Source organism: Eriocheir sinensis, chromosome 24 (assembly GCF_024679095.1).
Source record: "Eriocheir sinensis breed Jianghai 21 chromosome 24, ASM2467909v1, whole genome shotgun sequence".
NCBI classification, from domain to species: domain Eukaryota; kingdom Metazoa; phylum Arthropoda; class Malacostraca; order Decapoda; family Varunidae; genus Eriocheir; species Eriocheir sinensis.
Window position 1 is genome coordinate 19789949 of NC_066532.1, and position 22598 is coordinate 19812546.

The 22598-nt window shown below is 46.0% G+C and overlaps 2 protein-coding genes across 4 annotated transcripts in view; one reads left to right on the forward strand and one right to left on the reverse strand.

The window, feature by feature from the left end:
• Positions 1-1023: 1023 nt before the first annotated feature.
• The window catches only part of LOC127003068 (ribonuclease P protein subunit p30-like), a 61292-nt gene continuing 39717 nt past the window's right edge, over positions 1024-22598 (forward strand). The window contains exon 1 of the mRNA XM_050869481.1: positions 1024-1587. The gene's annotated coding sequence lies outside the window, so the exon portion shown is untranslated. The remainder of the gene's footprint in view (positions 1588-22598) is intronic.
• The window catches only part of LOC127003067 (mucin-19-like), a 34127-nt gene continuing 17679 nt past the window's right edge, over positions 6151-22598 (reverse strand). Inside the window, exons 7-13 of one of the 3 annotated variants that reach the window (XM_050869479.1) lie at positions 15748-15952; positions 14999-15198; positions 12829-13144; positions 11420-12675; positions 10820-10870; positions 8045-9148; positions 6151-7735 (exon numbers count right to left, since the gene is read on the reverse strand). In XM_050869479.1, the coding sequence (XP_050725436.1) occupies positions 7519-7735; positions 8045-9148; positions 10820-10870; positions 11420-12675; positions 12829-13144; positions 14999-15198; positions 15748-15952 (3349 nt within the window). In that variant the 3' untranslated portion in view covers positions 6151-7518. Of the gene's footprint in view, positions 7736-8044; positions 9149-10819; positions 10871-11419; positions 13145-14998; positions 15199-15747; positions 15953-22598 lie in introns of all 3 variants that reach the window. The other 2 variants (XM_050869480.1, XM_050869478.1) reach the window with 2 other exon arrangements.

The following is a 22598-nucleotide window of genomic DNA, read 5'->3' on the forward strand; positions in this document are numbered from 1 at the left end:
CGGGCGGACCTCCCCCAGCCGCCTCGTCTCGCCCTTCCCAGGCAAGCTCACCCCCCTCCCCGGCCACCCTTCCCTGCCCTGCTGCTCCCCTCCCCGCCTGGCCTCCGCTTCCCCTCCTCTCCTCTGCTCTGGCTCCGCGCAACAACCCCGGCTATGAAGTTCTATTGGATTCATTTTGAGCCTCGAAAACCAGCTAAATCTTCACTCTTCCTCCTCCTCTTGTGGGTATTTCTTCCTCTTCCTCATCTTGTGGGCAGTTTTTCTTCTTCTTCTTCTTGTGGTTTTGAGCGATAAGTTTGGCTCTCTAACGTACGGTCTGGTTGAAACTTGTATTTTTTGTGGACTTGTTTTAGGTTGTACAAAGTTGGGCCTAGTGTCATTTAAATGGGCATATTTTATTACGTATTTTGGTATATTTGGTTTTGTTATTAGTTGTGTTATTTATTTGTTATTTAAATATATTTCCCGCGACTTTGATTTTTGTCCCGATGTTGACGGAAACAGAAGTCACCCACCGCCCTGTATCCCTTTATAAAGCCTCAAAGACTCCCTTCAGCCACTTAAAAAGACATAACTACAAATATTGAGTCAATTACGATGTTTTTTAGGGGTCATAGAAGCGTATTTATGTTTTGTTTACATACGCGGAAAGCAGTGCTCATTTATTAGTTTGACCAGCTAGTGTTATGAAGTCAATTATTATACCTATTTACGGATATTCAAGAGCTACTATGCCTTTCAATATATAAAAATAGAATTAATATGCATAATTAATCTCATATGGGCCTTTAAATAGCCTTAGAAAATTAATACAGGGCCAGAAAGCGAAATTACTAGCTGGCATTTATCACCATGTCTCCCGTTCACGTCTAAACAAATGTAAAATAGTTTCTTGATTTCCGCTAAAATCATTAAATATATGGACTGTCAACGTATACTACCCTCCTCTATGTCTTTTACGATAGCCATATAACATTTACTAGGCCTACGAAGGGGTAAATAAGTCTAGATAATGGAGGAAAACAGGAAAATGACAAGCGGATTTAGCTAGCAATCGACATTTCAGTGAGAGGTGACTGGTGATCCTTATAGATGTGACTGGTGACTGTTATTCTGGCCTATGACTGTGCTAATTGGTGGCTGGATTCAAGGTTTCAAGTCTACTTTATATTTTTCAAGAAGTCATGGGTGTGAAGTGACTGTTAACTGGTGACTGGTGGGCCTTCAACTGTGACTGTTAACTGGTGACTGGTGGGCCTTCAACTGTGACTGTTAACTGGTGACTGGTGGGCCTTCAACTGTGACTGTTAACTGGTGACTGGTGGGCCTTCAACTGTGACTGTTAACTGGTGACTGGTGGGCCTTCAACTGTGACTGTTAACTGGTGACTGGTGGGCCTTCAACTGTGACTGTTAACTGGTGACTGGTGGGCCTTCAACTGTGACTGTTAACTGGTGACTGGTGGGCCTTCAACTGTGACTGTTAACTGGTGACTGGTGGGCCTTCAACTGTGACTGTTAACTGGTGACTGGTGGGCCTTCAACTGTGACTGTTAACTGGTGACTGGTGGGCCTTCAACTGTGACTGGTGAGTGTTATTTTGCATTCATTTGTTTATTTTTACCTATAAGTTCTTACCTGTGTGATTTACCTTGATTTACCTTACCTACCCTAATCTTACCTTACCTAACCTGACTTACCCTAACCTTACCTAACCTAACCTTAATGTTCTTAGCTCTGTGTCTTTTTACCCATGTGATTTACCTTGATTTACCTTACCTACCCTAATCTTACCTAACCTAACCTTAATGTTCTTAGCTCTGTGTCTTTTTACCCATGTGATTTACCTTGATTTACCTTACCTACCCTAATCTTACCTTACTACCTAACCTGACCTACCCTAACCTTACCTTACCTAACCAATGTTCTTACCTTAATGTTCTTACCTTTATGTTCTCACCTTTGAATTCTTAACTATGTGATTTACCTTGATTTACTTTACCTACCCTAATCCTATCTTACCTAACCTGACTTAGCCTAACCTTACCTAACCTAACCTTAATGTTCTTACCTTAATGTTCTTACCTATATGTTCTAACCTTTGAATTCTTAACTATGTGATTTACCTTGATTTACTTTACCTACCCTAATCTTACTTTACCTAACCTGACCTACCCTAACCTTACCTTACCTAACCTTACCTTAATGTTCTTACCTTTATGTTCTTACCTTTGAATTCTTAACTATGTGATTTACCTTGATTTACCCTACCTACCCTAATCTTACCTTACCGAACCTGACGTACCCTAACCTTACCTAATATATTGGTTTTAACTGTCTTTACCTTAGTGTTCTTGCCTTAATGTTCTTACCTATGCTTTTTACGACAATTTCCAGGGGCATATCATATCGTCACCTTCGTAAACAAACCTCCTAGGTCATTATTTTCTACATTTCAGGAAATCATAAAAGAACTGTCATTCTTTAATTTGGCTTAAGATTTAGACAGAAATGAAAAGGCCAATTCTAGAACACTGAAACTCTGAATGACGAAGGCAACTTTACAATGAAGGGCATCACATATTGAGAAATTTATGTAGACAAAAACCTGGAAATCTATGAAAAATGACTGAGGGAATTATTTTATGAGAGTGACGATATAGTTTCCTTCAGGACAAACTATATTAAAACAGCCATCATATATATTTGTTTGTACTTTATTTACAAAAAACGGTAAAATTGAGACACGAGATATGTTTTTAATACAATGAGTGGAGTGAAGACTTATTGACGGTAACACAATAAGATTACTACGACATTACAATAACATTACTACACCTACTATTATGGCTATTGCTAACATAGTATTAACACGTCTTATTAAACAGACAACCGTGATCTGTTAGGCCGAACCTGCAGCCCAACAGCCTTAGACCTAGTGAGGCTGTGGACGGGACACACACACACACACACACACACACACACACACACACACACACACACACACACACACACAGATTGATAGATAGAGACACACACACACACACACACACAGATTGATAGATAGGGATACACACACACACACACACACACACACACACACACACACACACACACACACACACACACACATATCCCAAAAATCATGTGTGTCTGTCTATCTGTCCCTCCCCACAGCCTAATTTCCCGTACAAAAGAATAGAGTATTATCGTTAATATTAATATCATTATTAATATTATTTTTTATTTTTATTATTAACATTATTTGCATTAATACTATTGTTATTTTCAACGTTAACAAGACCTAAACAGACACACACACGAACTGGCCATACACACACACACACACACACACACACACACACACATACACACACTAAGGGTTATAATACTACTAAGGTTGTATAGCACTTGACTTAAATAGAGTAGCCTTTTTTGGTTGAGCGGTCAACTCCCCACGACTGACAACCAATGACTGACTGACTGACTGACTGGTTGAATTCATTATTTGAGTTTCATAGACTTTTCATATTCCTTGATATCTGGTTAGCTTAATGATTGACTGACTGACTGACTGACTGGTTGAATTAATAAGTTGAGTTTCACAGACTTCTCATATTCTTGTATTTTTGGCTTGCTTAATGATTGACTGACTGACTGACTGACTGACTGACTGACTGCATTGGTAAGTTGGTAAAGTTTCACAGGGTTTTCATATTCCATTTCATATTCTTGTATTTCTGACATGTTGGTTGACTGACTGACTGACTGACTGGCTGGACTGTTAACTGTAGGGAGAGTTTCACATATGGTATTTCTTATATTTTTGTATTTATGATGAATAATTGATTGACTGACTGACTGACTGACTGATTAACTGGCAAAATGAGTGACTGGACATATATATTTTAGATACTATTTATATTCTGACATATTTTAGACTGACTGACTGACTGAATGAATGACTCACTGAACAGATTTTTGCAAGTTTTCTCTCATTTTCAGTAGCTAAATTTATCTGGTTGACTGACTGACTGACTAACTGACTTATATCAATGGTTTTAACTGAATGGCAGAGAGAGAAAAAAAAATAACTGAGAAAGGGTTGACAGTGGTGGTGGTGGTGGTGGTGGTGTTGAGATCTATTTGGTGGAGGTGAAGGTGGTGGTGGTGAGGGAAGAAGGGATTTTAAGTGGAAGAATTGGTGGTGGTGGAAGGGGACTGATATTGTGGGTCTTGGGGTCTCATATAAATTTGGGGTCCTATCGTGAATCGGGTCTGTTTTATCGAGAATTACATGAGAGTCTTATCGGAAATCCCATTGGGGTCTGAACACTGGGAAATCCATTGGGTCTGATTATGAGGTCATACAGTGGGGTCTGGTCATCAGGGTTTGTGTTGAGGTCTGGATGTTGAGAATCAGGGGTTGGTTTGGGTCTAAAATATCTGGTTTATATTATTTGGGGTGTTACAGGGTCTGGTTTAACTTATTTTGGGGCTAACAGTGTATAGTTTATTATATTTCAGGTCTAACAAGGTCTGGTTTAACTTATTTTGGGGCTAACAATGTATAGTTTATTATATTTTGGGGCTAACAAGGTCTCCATCTTATTTTGGAATGTAAAGGTTTCATTTCTTGTGATTTGGGCTATAAAGGTTTGACTTGTGGTTCTGGACTAAAAAGGTCTGATTTACCATGGTTCTGGGCTAAAAAGGTCTGGTTTATTATGGTTCTGGGCTAAAAAGGTCTGATTTACCATCTTTCTGAGCTAAAGGATTCTGGTTTATTGGGATTTGGGTTTAACAAGTTCTGATTTACTGGGAATTGGGTCTAAGAAGGTCTGATTTATCATATATTTGGGGCTGAAAGATCTGATTTATAGGGATTTGCAACTGATTTTGGACTAACAGGTTCTAATCTTATTGTTTGGGCTTTTGGGGGTCTGGTAGGGTCTAAGAATTGAGATTTAAGCTGCATAAGGTCTGAGGACAGTAAAGGATTCTGTTTAGGGGCTAAATGGTCTGGATTCTTTATAGTTGGGGCTGTAAGGGATTGGGGGTCATTTGATATTAATATTGGGGTCTGAAAGGGACTGGAAGCTATTTAAAGGACTTTGTGAAGGAATCTGAGATGGTATCCTTCACTCTGGCCTCATAGGAACTTGATTTGAGCTTAAGATACACTGAAACCCTTTTGTAGGACTCATTAGACAGTATTGGAATCCTTAAATGTGGTCTGAAAAGGATTAGAATCTCTTTAAAGGATTCCAAGATGGGATCCTTCACTGCTTAACGTATCTTAGCGAAGGGATTAAAGGCCGGAGTTGCAGTGATGGTGGTGGTGGTTGTGTGGTGTTGAAGGGTGGAGGTGGGGGGGCTAGGACCTGGCTGGGGGGGGAGGGCTTGCTGGTGTTGAGGTTATTGGTGTTGGTGGTGATGACAGGCACCACCACCAAAGGGAGTTTTAGGGTGGTGTTGAGATTGGTGTTGAGTGGTGATGAGTTCTGATTTGGGGAGGAGGAGGAGGAGGAGGAGGTGTAAGGCTTCAATACATGGGAGGAGGAAGAAGTTGGAGGTGGAGGTGGAGGAGTGGTGATGAGAGCCTTAGCTAACGTCCTTTTGGTGTTGAAATTTTGCTGTTCCTGTGGTGGTGGTGGTGGTGGGGTGGTGATGAAACTCCCAGCGGCGTGGTGGTGCGTGGTGGTGGTGGTGATGGGGTTAGTTGGTGTTGCTGGGGGAGGTGGTGGAGTTAGGTGGGTTGTTAAGGAGTTAGGTAAGGGAAGGGAAGGGAAGGGTAGGTTAAGTAAGGCAAGGTTAGGTTAGGTAAAGTAAGGGTAGGTTAGGTAAGGCAAGGTTAGGTAATGTTAGGATAGGTTAGGTAAGGTATGGTTAGGTCAGGTTAGGTAAGGTTAGTTGACCAAAGCAGGTCTTGTTATTATTATTATCATTATTGTCATTATTATTATTATTATTATTATTATTATTTTTATTATTACTATTCTCATATGGAAGTGTGCCTATATGATATACCAACACTAATATGATGAAGAAATAGTTGTACAAATCATAATATATATATATATATATATATATATATATATATATATATATATATATATATATATATATATATATATATATATATATATATATGTGCATGAAGGAAGTCAGTCAGTAGCAACACTAACATAAGGAAGAAAGAATCGTGCAAATTATAAAATAAGAAAAGTTCTAAATGTAAACTTAGTGCTGCAAGAAGTCACAGCCAACACTAACAGTTTTGAGAGGGAATTTTTCTCCATAGAAAACAAATATATTTCTAAAAAGGAAACTTGGTGCTCAGGAACAGCTTATAATAGAGTATGATTGAAGTCAGTCAGAACTGAGTCCTACATGACATGCTTGATAGACAACAAAAAAAATATATTAAAAGGAAACTGAGTGCTCAAGAATATTTTAGTCGCATGATGACACAAGGCAGTCAATAGGAATAGTTATAAATGAACAGTTTGGTGCAAGACAGCCAGCCACTCATGCAGGCAGCTCAGCCAAGTAACTGAAGACTGACTGATCACTGATTGTGTCAGTGCATGAATCTAACCGACTGTACGCTAGCAATATACAGTCAGTCGATTGGGTGTAAAAATAAAAACAACTTGCATGATAAACAAAAATGAGATGAAATATAAAGAGAGGAGGAAAAATAAACTGATTGAGTATTAGATTAAAAACAGTCAGTCAGTTGAGAATATAAAAAAATGGGTGGTGAGCAAAACAAGGGAAAATATTCATAGGAAAAAATGAAGTAATTGAATTTTGCATACGAGTTAACTTTAGTCAGCCAGATAAATGAAAAAAAAATAAAGAGAAGGATGGAGAATAATGTGTCATTGTAATTTGAGTTCATGACAGAATTATTAAAGGAAAAACAGAAAAAAAAACTGATCATCGTAATTTAAATGCCAGACAAATAAACAAATAACAATGAGATAAAAAAATGAAAGAAATAATGATCAGAAATTCAATAAGGAAAACAGGAAAAAAGGAAAACAAGAACAAAAACATAACAATCTCAGTCCACAACAAAAATAAATAAATAAATAAATAAATAAAAAATAATATTAACAAAAATAAAACTGCCATTCACATCAAAGCCAAAAAAAAGGTCAGACTTCACATTGACCTTGACCTCCAGCATTCCTTGAGGTCAACCAAAGTCACATAGACACCCAAGAGAGGTCATGAGAAGTCACACACACATTAATTAACAGAGGTCACCAAGATAGGTCACCGGCTACAAAAGGTCACCACTAACACCTTACATTGCTTAGGTCAGGTCAGGTCAAGTCAGGTCACGCATGCAGATCACGACCTCCTCCTCTTCATCATCATCATCATCAGTCATTTGGGAGAGCCACGGGGAGAGAGAGAGAGAGAGAGAGAGAGAGAGAGAGAGAGAGAGAGAGAGGTGATAAAAAAAGAAAAAGAAAGATAAAAAAAAACAATATCAGGCACCATATTAATTGTTACCAGACGAAGACGCTGATGATGATGACGATGACGATGATGATGACGATGAAGGTGACGCTGGTGATGCCCTGCCGAGGAAGGGTCGTCTGCGCTTCACTATTCTGGCGCCGAAGGGAAGAAGGTGGTCACGTCTGCGGGGGACGGTGCTCCTACTGGTGGTGGTGGTGGTGAGGGGGGAGGGGGTGGTGGTGATGGTGGTGGTGGTACTGGAGGAGCAAGAGGAGTTGTTAGGATTTTTTTCTGTGGTGAAGACAGTACCTATATAGCAGACGTGGCACAAACTATATTTTTTGACTGCCCAAACCCGTACGCCTAGGCACATTTGACAAAACTCTCCTTGGAATTTAGGGCCTTTCCTGGCGTAGTTTTATGTCCCTTGGTGGTAGTGTGACCCTTCATCTGTACCGTGAACCTAAAGAATCACCCGCGAGAACCCGATTGATCTCCTTTTTGGGTGTGAGAGGGGAAGCGTCTGAGCTCACCGATGCTGGCTGCCTCCCGTTCTCTATACTAACCTGCTGATCTCCGCAACCTCTGCCTCTGTGATGCTGCCCTCCTGCTGACCGCTGTCCTCTTGTCCTAAGGGCACTAAATTCTCCTCCTCTTGGTTCTTCTTCTCTTCCTTGTCCTCTTCCTTGAGTGTTGAAGGTAAGGTTGAGATGGGTTCGTTTTCTTTGTCTTCTTGGGTGGTGAAGGAGGAGGAGGAGGAGGAGGAGGAGGGAGAGGAGATTTTAGGTGGAAAGGAGACAAAACCTAGATGCTTTACTTTGCTGTCCTGGTTGGGAGAGGAGGAGGAAGAGGAGGAGGAGGAGGAGGATGGAGAGGTCTTGGGGCGAAGTGAGACAAAACCGAGATGCTTAACTTCATGCTTGGGAAGGGAGAAGAAGGAGGAACCAGGGGAGGAGGAGGAGGAAGAGGGGGGAGAAGAGGAGGAGGAGGAGGGTCGGCTTGGAACAGGTCTGAATCGTGTCCTGGAGATGAATTTGGGCGGGTACGTAACATCATCGGTGGTGGTGGTGATGAACTTGGGTGGGAACGAGACCGCATCCGCTGTGGTGGTGGTGGTGGTGGTGGGAGCCAGTGTAGTGGGGGTGGTGATGGGAGCCAGTGTAGTGGTGGTGGTGGTGGGAGCCAGTGTAGTGGTGATGGTGATGGGAGCCAGTGTAGTGGTGGTGGGGATCGCCGTGGTGGTGGTGACTGGATCGGTAGTGATGGTGGTGTTAAACTTATCACCAATGTCACTTTCATCACCACCATCAGCCTGTGTCTTGGTGATGAGGTTGGCCTGCGCAGTCCCACCAGCCGTGCCTCGCGTCAGCCGGATGGTGTCGTCAATGGCTGCACCTCCATCAACACCGCCGCTAGACCTGGTAAATGTGGATGGTGTAAAGCCGACGGCACTCTTGGCTTTCCGGCCGCCTGGGCTGCCGAAGGAAAAGCGAACCGTCTGTCCCGGAGCCGAGTATGCAAAGCCTGACTCTCCCTGCGTGATGGTCCCCGCCGAGCCGAGACCAGAGGCTGTGAGGCCGTTGGTGCTGGCCGGCTTGGCGGAGGAACCCAAAGCAACACTACGGCTGGAAGGCGGAGGTGCAGGGTGGTCCGACGGTTCTACTGAAGCGCTGCAAAGAGGCGGAAGCGAGGCGTAAGCGGGGCGAAGGCGGAGGCGAGGCATGGGTGTTAGGGCAGCGTTAGGGACGTGTGTTAGGGGTGCTGGGTCGCGCATCAGGCATAAGAGTGAGGCAGGAGGAGAGTGTTAGGACCGTGAAGTTGCAGTTAAGAGAGAAAGAAAAAAAATGAGAGTAAAAGAGGAGTGAATTTTGAGAGGTTGAGGAGAAGGAGGAAGAGTAAGAGGAGGAGGAGGAGGAGAGAGGTGAAGAAGTGAAAGGAAAAATAATGAGGAGGAGGAGGAGTTAGACGAATATGCAATAAGTATCATGCACAACTTTACCTCAAGAGAGAGAGAGAGAGAGAGAGAGAGAGAGAGAGAGAGAGAGAGAGAGAGAGAGAGAGAGAGAGAGAGTAGATTCAGGAAGCCAAGCATTGTCAGTAAAAAAAAAAAAAAAAAACAGCATACAAGCAACCGGGGGAGGCGGGGCAGAGGTTTGTTAGGTCCAGCGGTGTGTTCGGGGCTGTCTTCAAGTCCGGGGTTGAGTTCGGAGCGGGTCCAGGGGGTTAGTAGCATGACGGGGCGGGGCGGGGCAGCGGCTTGAAGTCCAGGGGTGTGTTAGCGGGGCTGTCTTCAAGTCCGGGGCGGGTCCAGGGGGTTAGTAGTATATCGGGGCCGGGCGGGTCGGGGTTAAAGTCCATTGGTATGTGTATTAGTATCTGGGCAGCGTCGGGGCAAAGCGGGGCGTGGTAAGTCCAGTCACGTGTTATTGGGGCATGGCGGGGCAGCGTCGGGGCAAGGCGGGGTTAAATATGTCCAGTACGAATGTGTTAATAGCGGGCATCTGGGCAGGGCGTCGGGGCGGTTGTTAGGGAAGCGGGGCAATGCGGGGCGATATCCTGGGGTTGTTATGGCTGACGGGGCAGACGGGGCAACAACAACAACAACAACCTCAACAACAACAACAATGATAATACCTCTTACTGCTGCTGCAAACCACATTACAAATACATGCATACACATACATACATACATACATACATACATACATACACACACATCCATACATGACTATATACAGGAATCATACATGTAAACGAAACCTTGAATATGTAACAATAGGAGGAGGAAGAGGAGGAGGAGGAGGAGGAAGAGGAGGAGGAAGAGGAGGAGGAAGAGGAGAAGGAGGAGGAGGAGGAGGAGGAGGAAGTCATATTGTTTCGTGTTGTTATTATTATTATTATTGTTATTATTGTTTTTTTATTATTATTATTATTATTATTATTATTATTATCATCATTATTATTATCATTTTTATCATCATACTTTCATACAAAACTTTAAAACAATAATGAGAAAAAAAGATAGAACTAATATCACACACACACACACACACACACACACACACACACACACACACACACACACACACACACACACACACACACACACACACACACTCGCAGAAAGATAGACAGTAAAATTAATAGATTGGCAATAGACACACACACACACACACACACACGCACACACTCGCAGAAAGATAGACAGTAAAATGAATAGATTGGCAATAGACACTCACACACACACACACACACACACACACACACACACACACAAAAAAAAAAAAAAAATGTATATAAAAAAAATCAAGTACATAAAAATAACTAAATCTAATACTTACTCGGTGTGCAGAGGACTGGGCAGGGAGTTACCGATGGACTGCACGATGTCACTGGTGGTAAGAAAAAAAAAAGAGATGTCATGTTAGTGGTGGTGGTGGTGGTGGTGTCTGTCTGGCTCGCTGTGTGTGTGTGTGTGTGTGTGTGTGTGTGTGTGTGTGTGTGAGACGTTTAAACAATGAATAATTAGCTAAAATCATCTTCGTCATCATCATCATCATCATTCACACACACACACACAGTCACAACAACAATAACAACAACAACAGTCAGTAATTAGTAACCTTAGTAATACACACACACTCACATCTACCCGTCCCATACAAGACTCATACAATAGTTACTGTCATTATTATCAACAAAGTCATTCCAACGTTATTACTCAAGTCAACAAACCCAATCTTGTACGCAGGGATCCATTTAGTACGCATATAATTGTTCAGTAAGCTTCTATCACTCATTATTCAGTTATTTTCAAACCTCTAAATTTTTTTTTTCAAGAGTACTTTTTGGAAGCCTTATATGCGTACTAATTGGTAGATACATGCGTACAGACATATAAACAAACAGCCACGCCCCGTACAGGTCACACTGGTACTTACTTGGTGGTGTCCAGGTCGCCGGAGAAGGGGGGGAAGGAGGGGGAGGAGGGGGAGAACTGGGAGGAGTCAGCCAGGGGGAGGGAGCCCATGTCAGGGGTTTTGAGGCGGGGGGCGGCGGCGGCGGGGGCGAGGGGGAGGCCTACATTGTCTTGGCTGAGCGCGGAGGAGAACGTGGACTCGAGAATTTCCGGCTGGGACACGAAGAAAGGCTTTCCGAGGGTCACGAAGCCGCCTGAACCCGTGTTTGACTGGCTGGAGGACTGAGTGTGACCGCCTAACTGGTTCAGGCTTCGACCACCGCTCTGAGCTCGACTATGTGACCCGATAAGGTTGCCAGGGAGAATGGAAGCGCTGTTGCCACCGCTTAATGATTGGGTTTGTCTCTGCGGGAACTGGAATTCGCCGTGGCTGGTCGTGACGGAGCCCACAAGGTTGCCGGAGGAGATGGACGCTTCAGGCTGGATGCTAACTGACTCGGCGGTGTTATCTCGTGTCTCGCGTGGCCCGAAATAGATCCCGAGGTTTTGCCCGACGAGGTTACCCGGCTGGATGGACGGTTCCTGCTTGATGGTGAACGATTCGTCGGTGTTTGCGCGTGTGTCCCGGGTCCCTGAGTAGCTGCCGAGGCTCTCGCCCACGAGGTTACCCGGCTGGATGGACAGTTCCTGATTGATAGTGAACGATTCGCCGGTGTTTGCGCGTGTGTCCCGGGTCCCTGAGTAGCTCCCCAGGTTTTGCCCGACGAGGTTACCTGGCTGGATGGATGCTTCTTGCTGGATGCTGAAGGACTCGCCGTTGTCTTCTCGTGTGTCCTTGTCCCCTGAGTAGCTGCCGAGGTTCTGGCCCACGAGGTTCCCCGGCTGGATGATCGTCTCCTGGCTGTTGGCACGTGTCTCGCGGGGCGGCGCGTAGCCCTGGTCACCGCTAAATGTCTCGCCGGAGCTCACTGAGCCTATCAGATTCCCGGGCTGGATGGAGGGCTGCTGCTGCTGGAAGCTGAACGACTGGCTGACGGAGTGGCTCACGGAGTCCTGCCCCTGGCCGATGGACTGGCCGATAAGGTTCCCGTGCTGGATGGAGGCGCCTGGCGCGGGCCCGGCCAGCTCCACGGACCCAAGGTCGTCGTGGTCGTCCTCAAATGAGCCAATGATGGTGCCCTGCGAGATGGAGCCGCCGCCACTGTACGAGGCGTCGCCGCCGCTGATAAACTGCGGCTCACTTACGCCCTTGAACTGCGGCTGTGACACGGAGATGATCTGTGCGCCGCCGGCCACGTCCTGAGACGAGTCCACGAAGACGGGGCCCTGTGAGATGGAGCCGCCGCCACTGTACGAGACCTGCGAACCGCTGCCGCCGATAAACTGCGGCTCACTCGTGCCCTTGAACTGTGGCTGTGACACGGAAACGACTTGTGCGCCGCCGGCCACGCCCTGAGACGAGTCCACGAACACGGGGCCTTCCGAGATGCCCACGAGGCTCCCCGGCTGCACGGACGAGCCGGAGGAGCCGAGGTATTCCGGCTGTGACACGCCCTTGGCGGTGGGCTCGCCGAAATCCACGAACACGCTCTCCCCCGCGTCACCGATCGTCTGAGACACGAACTGCGGCTCCCCCTCGCTCACCACTGTCACCGCCCCCGCCACGATCTGCGGCGCCGCAATCTCCTGCAGGCCCGCGGACGCCGAGTAGGACTGGGAGGGGGGGGCGCCGGCCTGTGTCCCGAGGCTGGCGTCACATGCAATAACACAACACAACCCTGTTAGCCTACCATGCCGCAACACACCAGGCTACCGTCCCCGCCCGCACCACCACACAACACACACAACAGCAGCACAGTATTGCGCCTTGACCTATGTCTCATATATATTGACAAACCAAGGGGGTGTCCAACCTCGTAATGCAAGAAGTCCCCTGATTCTCATGTCTCGTAGTGAAGGGGGAAGACCAGGGTGCTGTTCAACCTCGATGTGCAAGAAGTCTGTCTCTTTCACCGTAATAAATTACTTTAATAATAGACGAAATTAGTGGCACAGCATTACTTAAACTCTGATTCTAATGTGTTATAGTGAAGGGAAGAAGATCGACGTGCTGTCCAATTTCAGTTTGCAAGAAATCGATCTTTTTCATCGTAATAAATGCTAGAATTAATGGACGATATAAATATAGTGCGTGGTGCGGGCGTAGGGCGAGCTGATATCACTGTAAACAAACAAACATACAGACAAACACAGGGTAACATGCATTATACAACACTACAGACAAACACAGATAAATACACACGAATACACACACATACACTATCCCCTGGTCTAGGTATACAGTACACGTTTGTTACTTGTATAAAACCAGAATACAACGAACATTCTGAAGTCATGCGGAACTACACTTATTATTATTATTATTATTATTATTATTATTATTATTATTATTATTATTATTATTACTGTTAGTTCTGTTACTGGTGGTGATGGTAGTAGTGAACATGTGTGGTGATGATGGTGGTAGTGAAGAATGGTGATGATAGTTGTGATGATCGTGGTGGTGATTATTGATTTTGGTGGTGGTGATGATAAATTTTGGTGGTGAACTGTATTGCCTAATGTGGTGATGACTTTAGTGGAGTGGTGGTGATATTGGGTTATGGTGGTGATGATATTGGTGATGACTGGTGAGGTGTGGTGTTAGGAATAAATTGGTGGTAAGTGGTGGTGGTTGTGTGGTGTTGATGTGGTGGTGGTGAATTACTGGTGATGACTTTGGGGTTTGATATAGTGGTGATAAAATGGGTGATGAATAAGTGGTGATGACGTGTCGTGGTGTTGAATTGGTGATGAACTGGCAGTGGTGATATTTGATGTTGACATAGTGGTGATGATCTAGTGGTGTTGAATTGGTGATGATAATGTGTGGTGTTGAATTGGTGATGAATTGGTGATGATAATGTGTGGTGTTGATATAGTTAGTGATGTTGAAGTGGTGATGATCTAGTGGTGTTGAATTGGTGATGATAATGTGTGGTGTTGAATTGGTGATGAATTGGTGATGATAATGAGTGGTGTTGATATAGTTAGTGATGTTGAATTGGTGATGATCTAGTGGTGTTGAATTGGTGATGATAATGTGTGGTGTTGATATAGTTAGTGGTGTTGAATTGGTGATGAGGTGGTGATGACGTGGTGTTGAATTGGTGATGATAATGTGTGGTGTTATAGTTAGTGGTGTTGAATTGGTGATGAACTGTCAGCAAAACATTCCCTGAGCACGGTGCAGTAAGGACGAACAAACTAACAAACATAACATAACATAACATTCGGGTTAAGAAAATAAATGCAATGCGCTCTCTCTCTCTCTCTCTCTCTCTCTCTCTCTCTCTCTCTTCTCTTATTCTCAGTCTCTCCATCTTTCTTTAAATTTAAATATATATAAATCTCACTCACTCAATCTCTATCTATCAAGTTCTCTATCTACATATCGATCTCTGTAAATATTAATCTATCTAGCTATCTATTCCTCTCTCCCTCCCTCTCTCCCTCACTCACTCACTCACTCACTCACTCACTCACCCATCCACTCTCATACCTGTGGCCTTGTGAAGTCAGCTGTTGGATACTCGGTGCGTCGGATCCAGATACGGATATGAACTGCGGCGCCGAGACCGTCTTGAACACCGGGTCCGACACTGAGACGCTGCCGCCTTGCTGGGGTTGACCGTAGCTTTCGCTGATAAACTGTGGCTCCCCCTTGCTGATGATGGAGCTCCCGCCGTCGATTTGTGAGGTCTGGGGGTGGTAGTGGTGATGGTTGTGGTGGTAATGGTAGTAATAGCAGTTTTTGTAAGGCTAGTGACGGATGATGAAAAGTGGGAGATAAGAGAGGGGGAGATTGAAAGGGAGGGAGGAAGGATGGAAGGCAGGAAGGAGGAATGAAAGGGAAAGAAGGAAGTAAGGAAGGAAGGAGGGAGGGAGGGAGAATATAAAGAGAGAGAGAGAGAGAGAGAGAGACAGAGAGAGAAATGAGAGAAAGGGTAAGAAAGAGAACATTTTAAAAGAAGGAGGAAGGAAAGGAAGATAGGGAGAGAAGGAGAGAGAGAGAGACATATGGAGAAGGAAGAGGAGGAGGAGGAAGAGGAAGGAAAGGAAGATAGGGAGAGGAGAGAGAGAAAGAGAGAGAGAGAGAGAGAGAGAGAGAGAGAGAGAGAGAGAGAGAGATATGAAGAAGGAAGAGGAGGAGGAGGAGGAAGAAGAACAAGAAGAAGACCAGTAACAACAGCAACATCCGTAATAACAACAGCAACAGACTAGCCCTAAGACACGCCCCACACCCCTTACCTGGTAGGCCGGAGCTGGGGCGGGCGCGGGGATGTTCTCAAACTTCGGAGCTGGGGCGGGCGCGGGGATGTTCTCAAACTTAGCGTCCAGCACCGCCCCGACCACTGACGTATGACCGGGACCTGGACTCGGCGCGGGGCTGTTGTTGTACTCGGGGATGAACAGCGGCGCCTCAGAGGAACCCCCGTGGCCCTTGACGTTGTTGCTGTGGATAGGGAGAAGGATAGACTGGTTAGGGAGAGCTATGATGGAATTAGGAGAATCGTGTTACTGTGAATGTGAAGGATAGATTTACTGGTTAAGAAGTGTGATATGAGTGGCATTATGAGAGCTATGATGAGAGGGTATAGGAAGTGAAGGAAGGAAGGAAGGAAGGAAGGAAGGAAGGAGAGGTGAAGAAGAGCGTTTTAAATAGAGGAAAAGGAAGGAAGGAGGGAGGAAGGGAGGATAATAAGAGAGAGAGAGAGAGAGAGAGAGAGAGAGAGAGAGAGAGAGAGAGAGAGAGTTAAGAAGAGCGCTTTAAATGGAGGAAGTAAAGGAAGATCAGGAGAGAGAGAGAGAGAGAGAGAGAGAGAGAGAGAGAGAGAGAGAGAGAGAGAGAGAGAGAGAGAGAGAGAGAGAGAGAGAGAATAACAATAAAGAAATAATGATAATGATAATAGACATATACAGTAACGAACATACACACACACATACAGACATACATACATACATACTTACACAAAAAAGTATAAAGTCATGCAAATAAGTGTGTGTTTTCATGCATACTAGGCTAATAGCATGTCTAAAAAGTGCTTCACATACACGTTTTCTACTTGTTTTGGGTTTCTACAACGGCGGTTTCTACTACAAGCATTCTCTATTGCGGTTTCTACTTCATTCTCTGCGCTTGGTTTTCTACTTTGATCTCTACTCCCGTTGCCTCTATTGGTGCCTTCTAGTTTCGTTTTCTAGTTCGTGGTTTCTACTTCTTGCGTTCTCTAGTTCGTTATTTCTACTTCTTGCGTTCTCTACTTTTCCTGGTCTCTACTTTTCACCGTTCTCTAGTTCACGGTTTCTACTTCGATGCGTTCTCTAGTCTATGGTTTCTACTTCTTGCGTTCTCTACTTTTTTTCCGTTCTCTACTTTCCTTGCGTTTTCTACTTCTTGCGTTCTCTACTTTTCTTGCGTTTTCTACTTTTTCCGTTCTCTACTTTTCTTGCGTTCTCTACTTCGGTGCTCTAAAAGAAACCACCTCAAGCCTCCAGACAGCACCGCCAACCTTCTCAAAGTCTGGTGGTGTTGACGGTGGTGGTGGTGATAGTGGTGGTGGTGGTGATGATTCTGTTCCTCCGGTGGTGATGGGATGGCAGAGAGGGGTAGTAACAGTCTTCTGAAGGTGGTGGTGTTGGTAGTGGTGTTGATATTGGTGTTGAGAATCGGGAGGTGGAGGAGGAGGAAGGGTGGTGATGGAGAAGAGGAGGAGGAAGGAGGAGGAGATGAAGAAGAGGTAGAGGAAGAAGAGGAATGAGGAAGAGGAAGAGAGAGAGTAGGTTGTGATTCCTCTTCCTCCCTTCTTCCTCCTCCTCCGTCTCCTCCTCCTCCTATTCCTCCTCCTCCTCCCCATCTCACATTCTCTTGCAATTCCAGTTCTTGAAAATGTGGTTCTTGAAGTCTTAGCCTCAAGGGATGTGGCTCTTGGTGTGGCTCTCTTGGGTATGGCTCAAAAATATGTGGCTCCTGAAGTTCTAGCTCTGTAAAGTCTGGCTCTAGGTGTGGTTCTTGAAGTTTTGAGGCTAATATTTGTGGCTCTTGGTGATGTGGTTTTCCTGGGTATGGCTGTCGGTGTGGCTCTTGAAGTTCTAGCTCTGTAAAGTCTGGCCCTGTTGGTTCTGGTTCTCGAAAGTTTGGTTCTGTAAGTTCAGTGTCCTTATGGTACCGTTCTTGGCCTGGTTCTTGCGGTTCTAGTTCTCGAAGGATTGGTTCTATAAGTAAAGTCTCTTTTTGGTACCATTCTTGGCCTGGTTCTCGTGGTTCTAGTTCTCGAAAGATTGGCTCCAGAAGTTCAGTCTCTTTCTGGTACCGTTCTTGGCCTGGTTCTCGCGGTTCTAGGTCTCGAAAGATTGGTGCCAGAAGTTGAGTCTCTTTCTGGTTCTCTTTTTGACCTGGTTCTTCTGGTTCTATAATCTTGATAGGCTTCTCATCTCTTTCTTTGTAGTCGTAGAACCCTTTGCTAACCTCAACACTTTCTTCGTCTAGTTCTATCAGTTCTGTAGTCTTGATAGGCTTGGCACCCTTTTCCTTACCATCATAGAACCCTCTGGATGTGGTTACTTCTCTTTCCTTCAGTTCTATCGGTTCTGTTATCTTTTTAGACTCGTCATCTCTATCTGTAGCTCCGTAGAACCCTGGGTAAGCCACTGTCCTTTCCCCCGTAGACAGAAGTGCTAGCCTAACCCCGCCTTCTTCAGCCTCTAGCGGCCGTCTTTCAGTGGCAGACAAGAGTGGGTGAGGCGGTGGTGTGTCAAGAACGCCTAGTGATGGGTCTCTCCACGCTGTTTCCCCTTGTGACTCTCGGCTCCGCGTGGTGATCGATGTGAGGTGAGAGTTTGTTCCAGGCGACCCTTCTCTCCACCCTGTTTGCCCCGGTGACTCTCGGCTCCGCGTGGTGACCGATGTGAGGTGAGAGTTTGTTCCAGGCGACCCTTCTCTCCACCCTGTTTGCCCCGGTGACTCTCGGCTCCGCGTGGTGACCGATGTGAGGTGAGAGTTTGTTCCAGGCGACCCTTCTCCCCACCCTGTTTGCCCCGGTGACTCTCGGCTCCGCGTGGTGACCAATGTGAGGTGAGAGTTTGTCCTTCTCCCCACCCTGTTTGCCCCGGTGACTCTCGGCTTCGCGTGGTGACCAATGTGAGGTGAGAGTTTGTTCCAGGCGACCCTTCTCTCCACCCTGTTTGCCCCGGTGACTCTCGGCTCCGCGTGGTGACCGATGTGAGGTGAGAGTTTGTTCCAGGCGACCCTTCTCTCCACCCTGTTTGCCCCGGTGACTCTCGGCTCCGCGTGGTGATCGATGTGAGGTGAGAGTTTGTTCCAGGCGACCCTTCTCTCCACCCTGTTTGCCCCGGTGACTCTCGGCTCCGCGTGGTGACCGATGTGAGGTGAGAGTTTGTTCCAGGCGACCCTTCTCTCCGCCCTGTTTGCCCCGGTGACTCTCGGCTTCGCGTGATGATCGGTATGGCTTGAACATCCGTACGTGGCGCTTCGTTTTCTGTATGGGTTAATCGCGTGGAGGCAGTGCTATCCGTATACGCTCTGCTCTTAATAACCAGTCTAGCAAGGAGCTCCCTGATTCGGTTCCTTAGATGGGCCGTAGGTTGTGGTGTTGTTGTGGTGGTGGTGGTGGTGGTTTTAGTGCGCCAGTGGTTGATGTGTTGTCTGAATGAGGAGGAAGGGAAGGAGGAGGAGGAGGAATCAGAAGAAGGTGGCTTGTAGAAGAGACTTGACCCTCCTGAAGAAGAAGAAGAAGAAGGGGTGAGGAAGATAGTTGGTCTTCCTGAAACTACCCAGACGTTTCGAGGAGGAGGAGGAGGAGGAGGAAGAGGAGGATCTTGACCGGTGGAGATAAGGACACTATCTGGAGGAGGAGGCGTGGAGGAGGAGGAGGAATGGAGGAGATGATCTTGGGAGGCTAGCGGTGGAGATGAGTTAAGTGGAGACTCTTCATTGCTAGTGGAGGAGGATGGGAGACTACCAAGACGTGGAGGAGGATTTGTAGTGGAGGAGGAAAGGAGATTACGGGATGGAGGGGAGGAGGAGGAAGAGGGAGGGAGGCTAACTTTACTGGAGGAGGAGAGAAGGAGACTACGAGGTGGAGGAGGAGGAGAAGGGTTGGAAGAGGAGGAGGAAGAGAAGTCTGAGGATGGGAGATGAGGCGGAAAAGAAGGAAGAGGAGGAGGAGGAGGAGGAGAATTACTAGAAGAGGAGGAGGAGGAGGAGGAGAAAGGGAGATGAGGAGGAGGAATAGAAGAAGAATGAAAAGAAGAATTACCAGAAGAGGAGGAGGAGGAGGAGAAGGAGGAAGAGGAGGTAGGCAGATTAACACTATGAGACGAGCGATCAGAAGAATTGAAGGAAGAAGAAGAAGAAGAAGAAGAAGGAGAAGGAGGAAGGAGGACCTGAGGGAGAGAAGGGAGAGAAGGAAGACCAGGAGGAGGAAGAGAAGGTCGTTTTAAGAGGTCACCAAGGTCATCAAGGTCGTGGTGGTGATGGTGGTGGTCATTTAAAAGAACAACTGGTGTCAGGTGTGGGATCTTGTGAACGGAGAAAATGTTATTGATGAAGAAGTTACGGGAGGGAGGAGGAGAGGAGGAGGAGGAGGAGGAGGAGGGTGATGGGGTAGAAAAAGAAGGAGGAGGAGCTGTTGGGCGTGAGAGAGATGAAGGTCGAGATGAAGAGGAGGAGATGGAGAAGGAAGAAGTAGAGAGAGGAGGCGATGAAGAGGAAGAAGAAGAGGAGGAGGAGGATAAAGGAGAAGGAGAAGGAAGAATAGTGGAGGAATAGAGAGAAGTAGAGGAAGAGAGGAGGGAAGAGGAAGAGGAAGAGGAGGAGGAGGGAGTGGGAAGGGAGAGTATATGAGAGAGTGTGGGATAGATGGAGGGAGAGTCTTTCCTCCAACTCTCCTCCTCCTCCTCCTCCTCCTCCTCTTTATCATCAAATTCCTCTTCTATTTCTTCCTCATAATTTTCCTGTTCTTTATCCTCCTCCTCCTCCTCCTCGTCTTCTCTTAGGTGCTTTGGTTGTGGTGTTGGTGTGGTGGTGGTGGTGGTGGTGGTGCTTGCGGTGGTGGTGGTGATAATCTTTTCTTGGCCTTTAGTGGTGTTGGGAAGCCGTGGTGTTGACATAATGGTGGTGTTGACGGTAGATTCATCACCAATCACCTTTTTCTCATCACCTTCATCACCAGTCTCCCTTTCTTCATCACCAGCCAAATTCTCATCACCAATTCTACTGTCTTCATCACCACACAAAGTTTCATCACTACCAGGGGGGGGAATGGAGGTGAGGGGGGAGGCCAAGGCAGGGAGTTCATCACCAATCTGCCCTGATGTGGTGGTGTTAGTGGTGTTGAGTGCTGGTGGTGGTGATGGTGTTGTGGTGTTGACTGGTGATGAAAGTTGAATAGTAGCGGTGTTGAGATGCTCTGTGGTGGTGGTGGTGGTGTTGAGTGGTGATGAAGTTCGAGTGGTGGTGATTACTGGTGTTGAAGCCATTGTAGTGGTGATGATTCCAAGCGGTGTTGAGCCAGAACTGGTGGTGGTAGGCGGTGTTGAAGCCGTGGTGATGACATTTCGCTGTGGTGATGCAGAGCTGGCAGTGGTGATGAGCTGACCCGGTAATGCAGTGATGGTGATGATTGGCGGTATTGAGGCTCGAGTGGTGGTGATATCCGGTGGTGATGAATCCTTTGTGGTGGTGGTGGTGGTGGTGATAAGTTGACCCGGTAATGGAGAAATGGTGATGATTGGCGGTGTTGAGGCTCTGGTGGTGGTGATTGCTGGCGGTGTTGAATCCTTAGTGGTGGTGGTGGTGGTGGTGAGGTGTCCCGGTAACTCAGTAATGGTGATGACTGGCGGTATTGAAGCCCGAGTGGTGGTGATATCCGGCGGTGTTGAATCCTTAGTGGTGGTGGTGGTGGTGGTGGTGAGGTGTCCCGGTAACTCAGTAATGGTGATGATTGGCGGTGTTGAGGCTCTGGTGGTGGTGATTGCTGGCGGTGTTGAATCCTTAGTAGTGGTGGTGGTGGTGGTGGTGATAAGTTGACCCGGTAATGGAGAAATGGTGATGATTGGTGGTATTGAGGCTCTGGTGGTGGTGATTGCTGGCGGTGTTGAATCCTTAGTAGTGGTGGTGGTGGTGGTGAGCTGTCCCGGTAATGCAGTAATGGTGATGATTGGCGGTATTGAACCCCGAATGGTGGTGATATCCGGTGGTGTTGAATCCGTGGTGGTGGTGGTGGTGAGGTGTCCCGGTAATGCAGAAATGGTGGTGACTAGCGATGTTGACGTCCAAGTGGTGGTAGTGGTGGTGAGTTTTCGTGGTAGTGGTGTTGACAGTGGTGATGACGGTGGTGTTGTTGATTCCCTATAATATGGTGTTAGTTGGGTTAGCGGTAAGCAACATTACTAATAGTTACTGAACCTTCGACTTGGTTAGTTGTTGTTAAAAGCTCGACTTGGTTAGATTATAAAGCAGTGAACTGGTTAGAACTTGAAGCATGGATGTTATTGGTTAGAACTTGAAGCATGGATGTTATTGGTTAGAACTTGAAGCATGGATGTTATTGGTTAGAACTTGAAGCATTTACTGAACTGATTAGAACTTGAAGCATTGCATTGGTTAGAGCTTAAAGCATTGATAGTACTTGTTAGAACTTGAAGTATTGACTGAACTGGTTAGAACTTGAAGCATTGATGTTACTGGTTAGAACTTGAAGCATTAATGGTACTGGTTAAAACTTGAAGCATTGATGGTACTGGTTAGAATTTGAAGCATTGACTGAACTGGTTAGAACTTGAAGCATTGATGTTACTGGTTAGAACTTGAAGCATTAATGGTACTGGTTAAAACTTGAAGCATTGATGGTACTGGTTAGAATTTGAAGCATTTACTGAACTGATTAGAACTTGAAGCATTGAGTGAACTGGTTAGAACTTGAAGCATTGCATTGGTTAGAACTTGAAGCATTGATGGTACTGGTTAGAACTTGAAGGATTTACTGAGCTGGCTAGAACTTGAAGAATTGAGTGAACTTGTTAGAACATAAGACTATTATAGTACTGAACTTGTTAGAACTTGAAGCATTTACTGAACT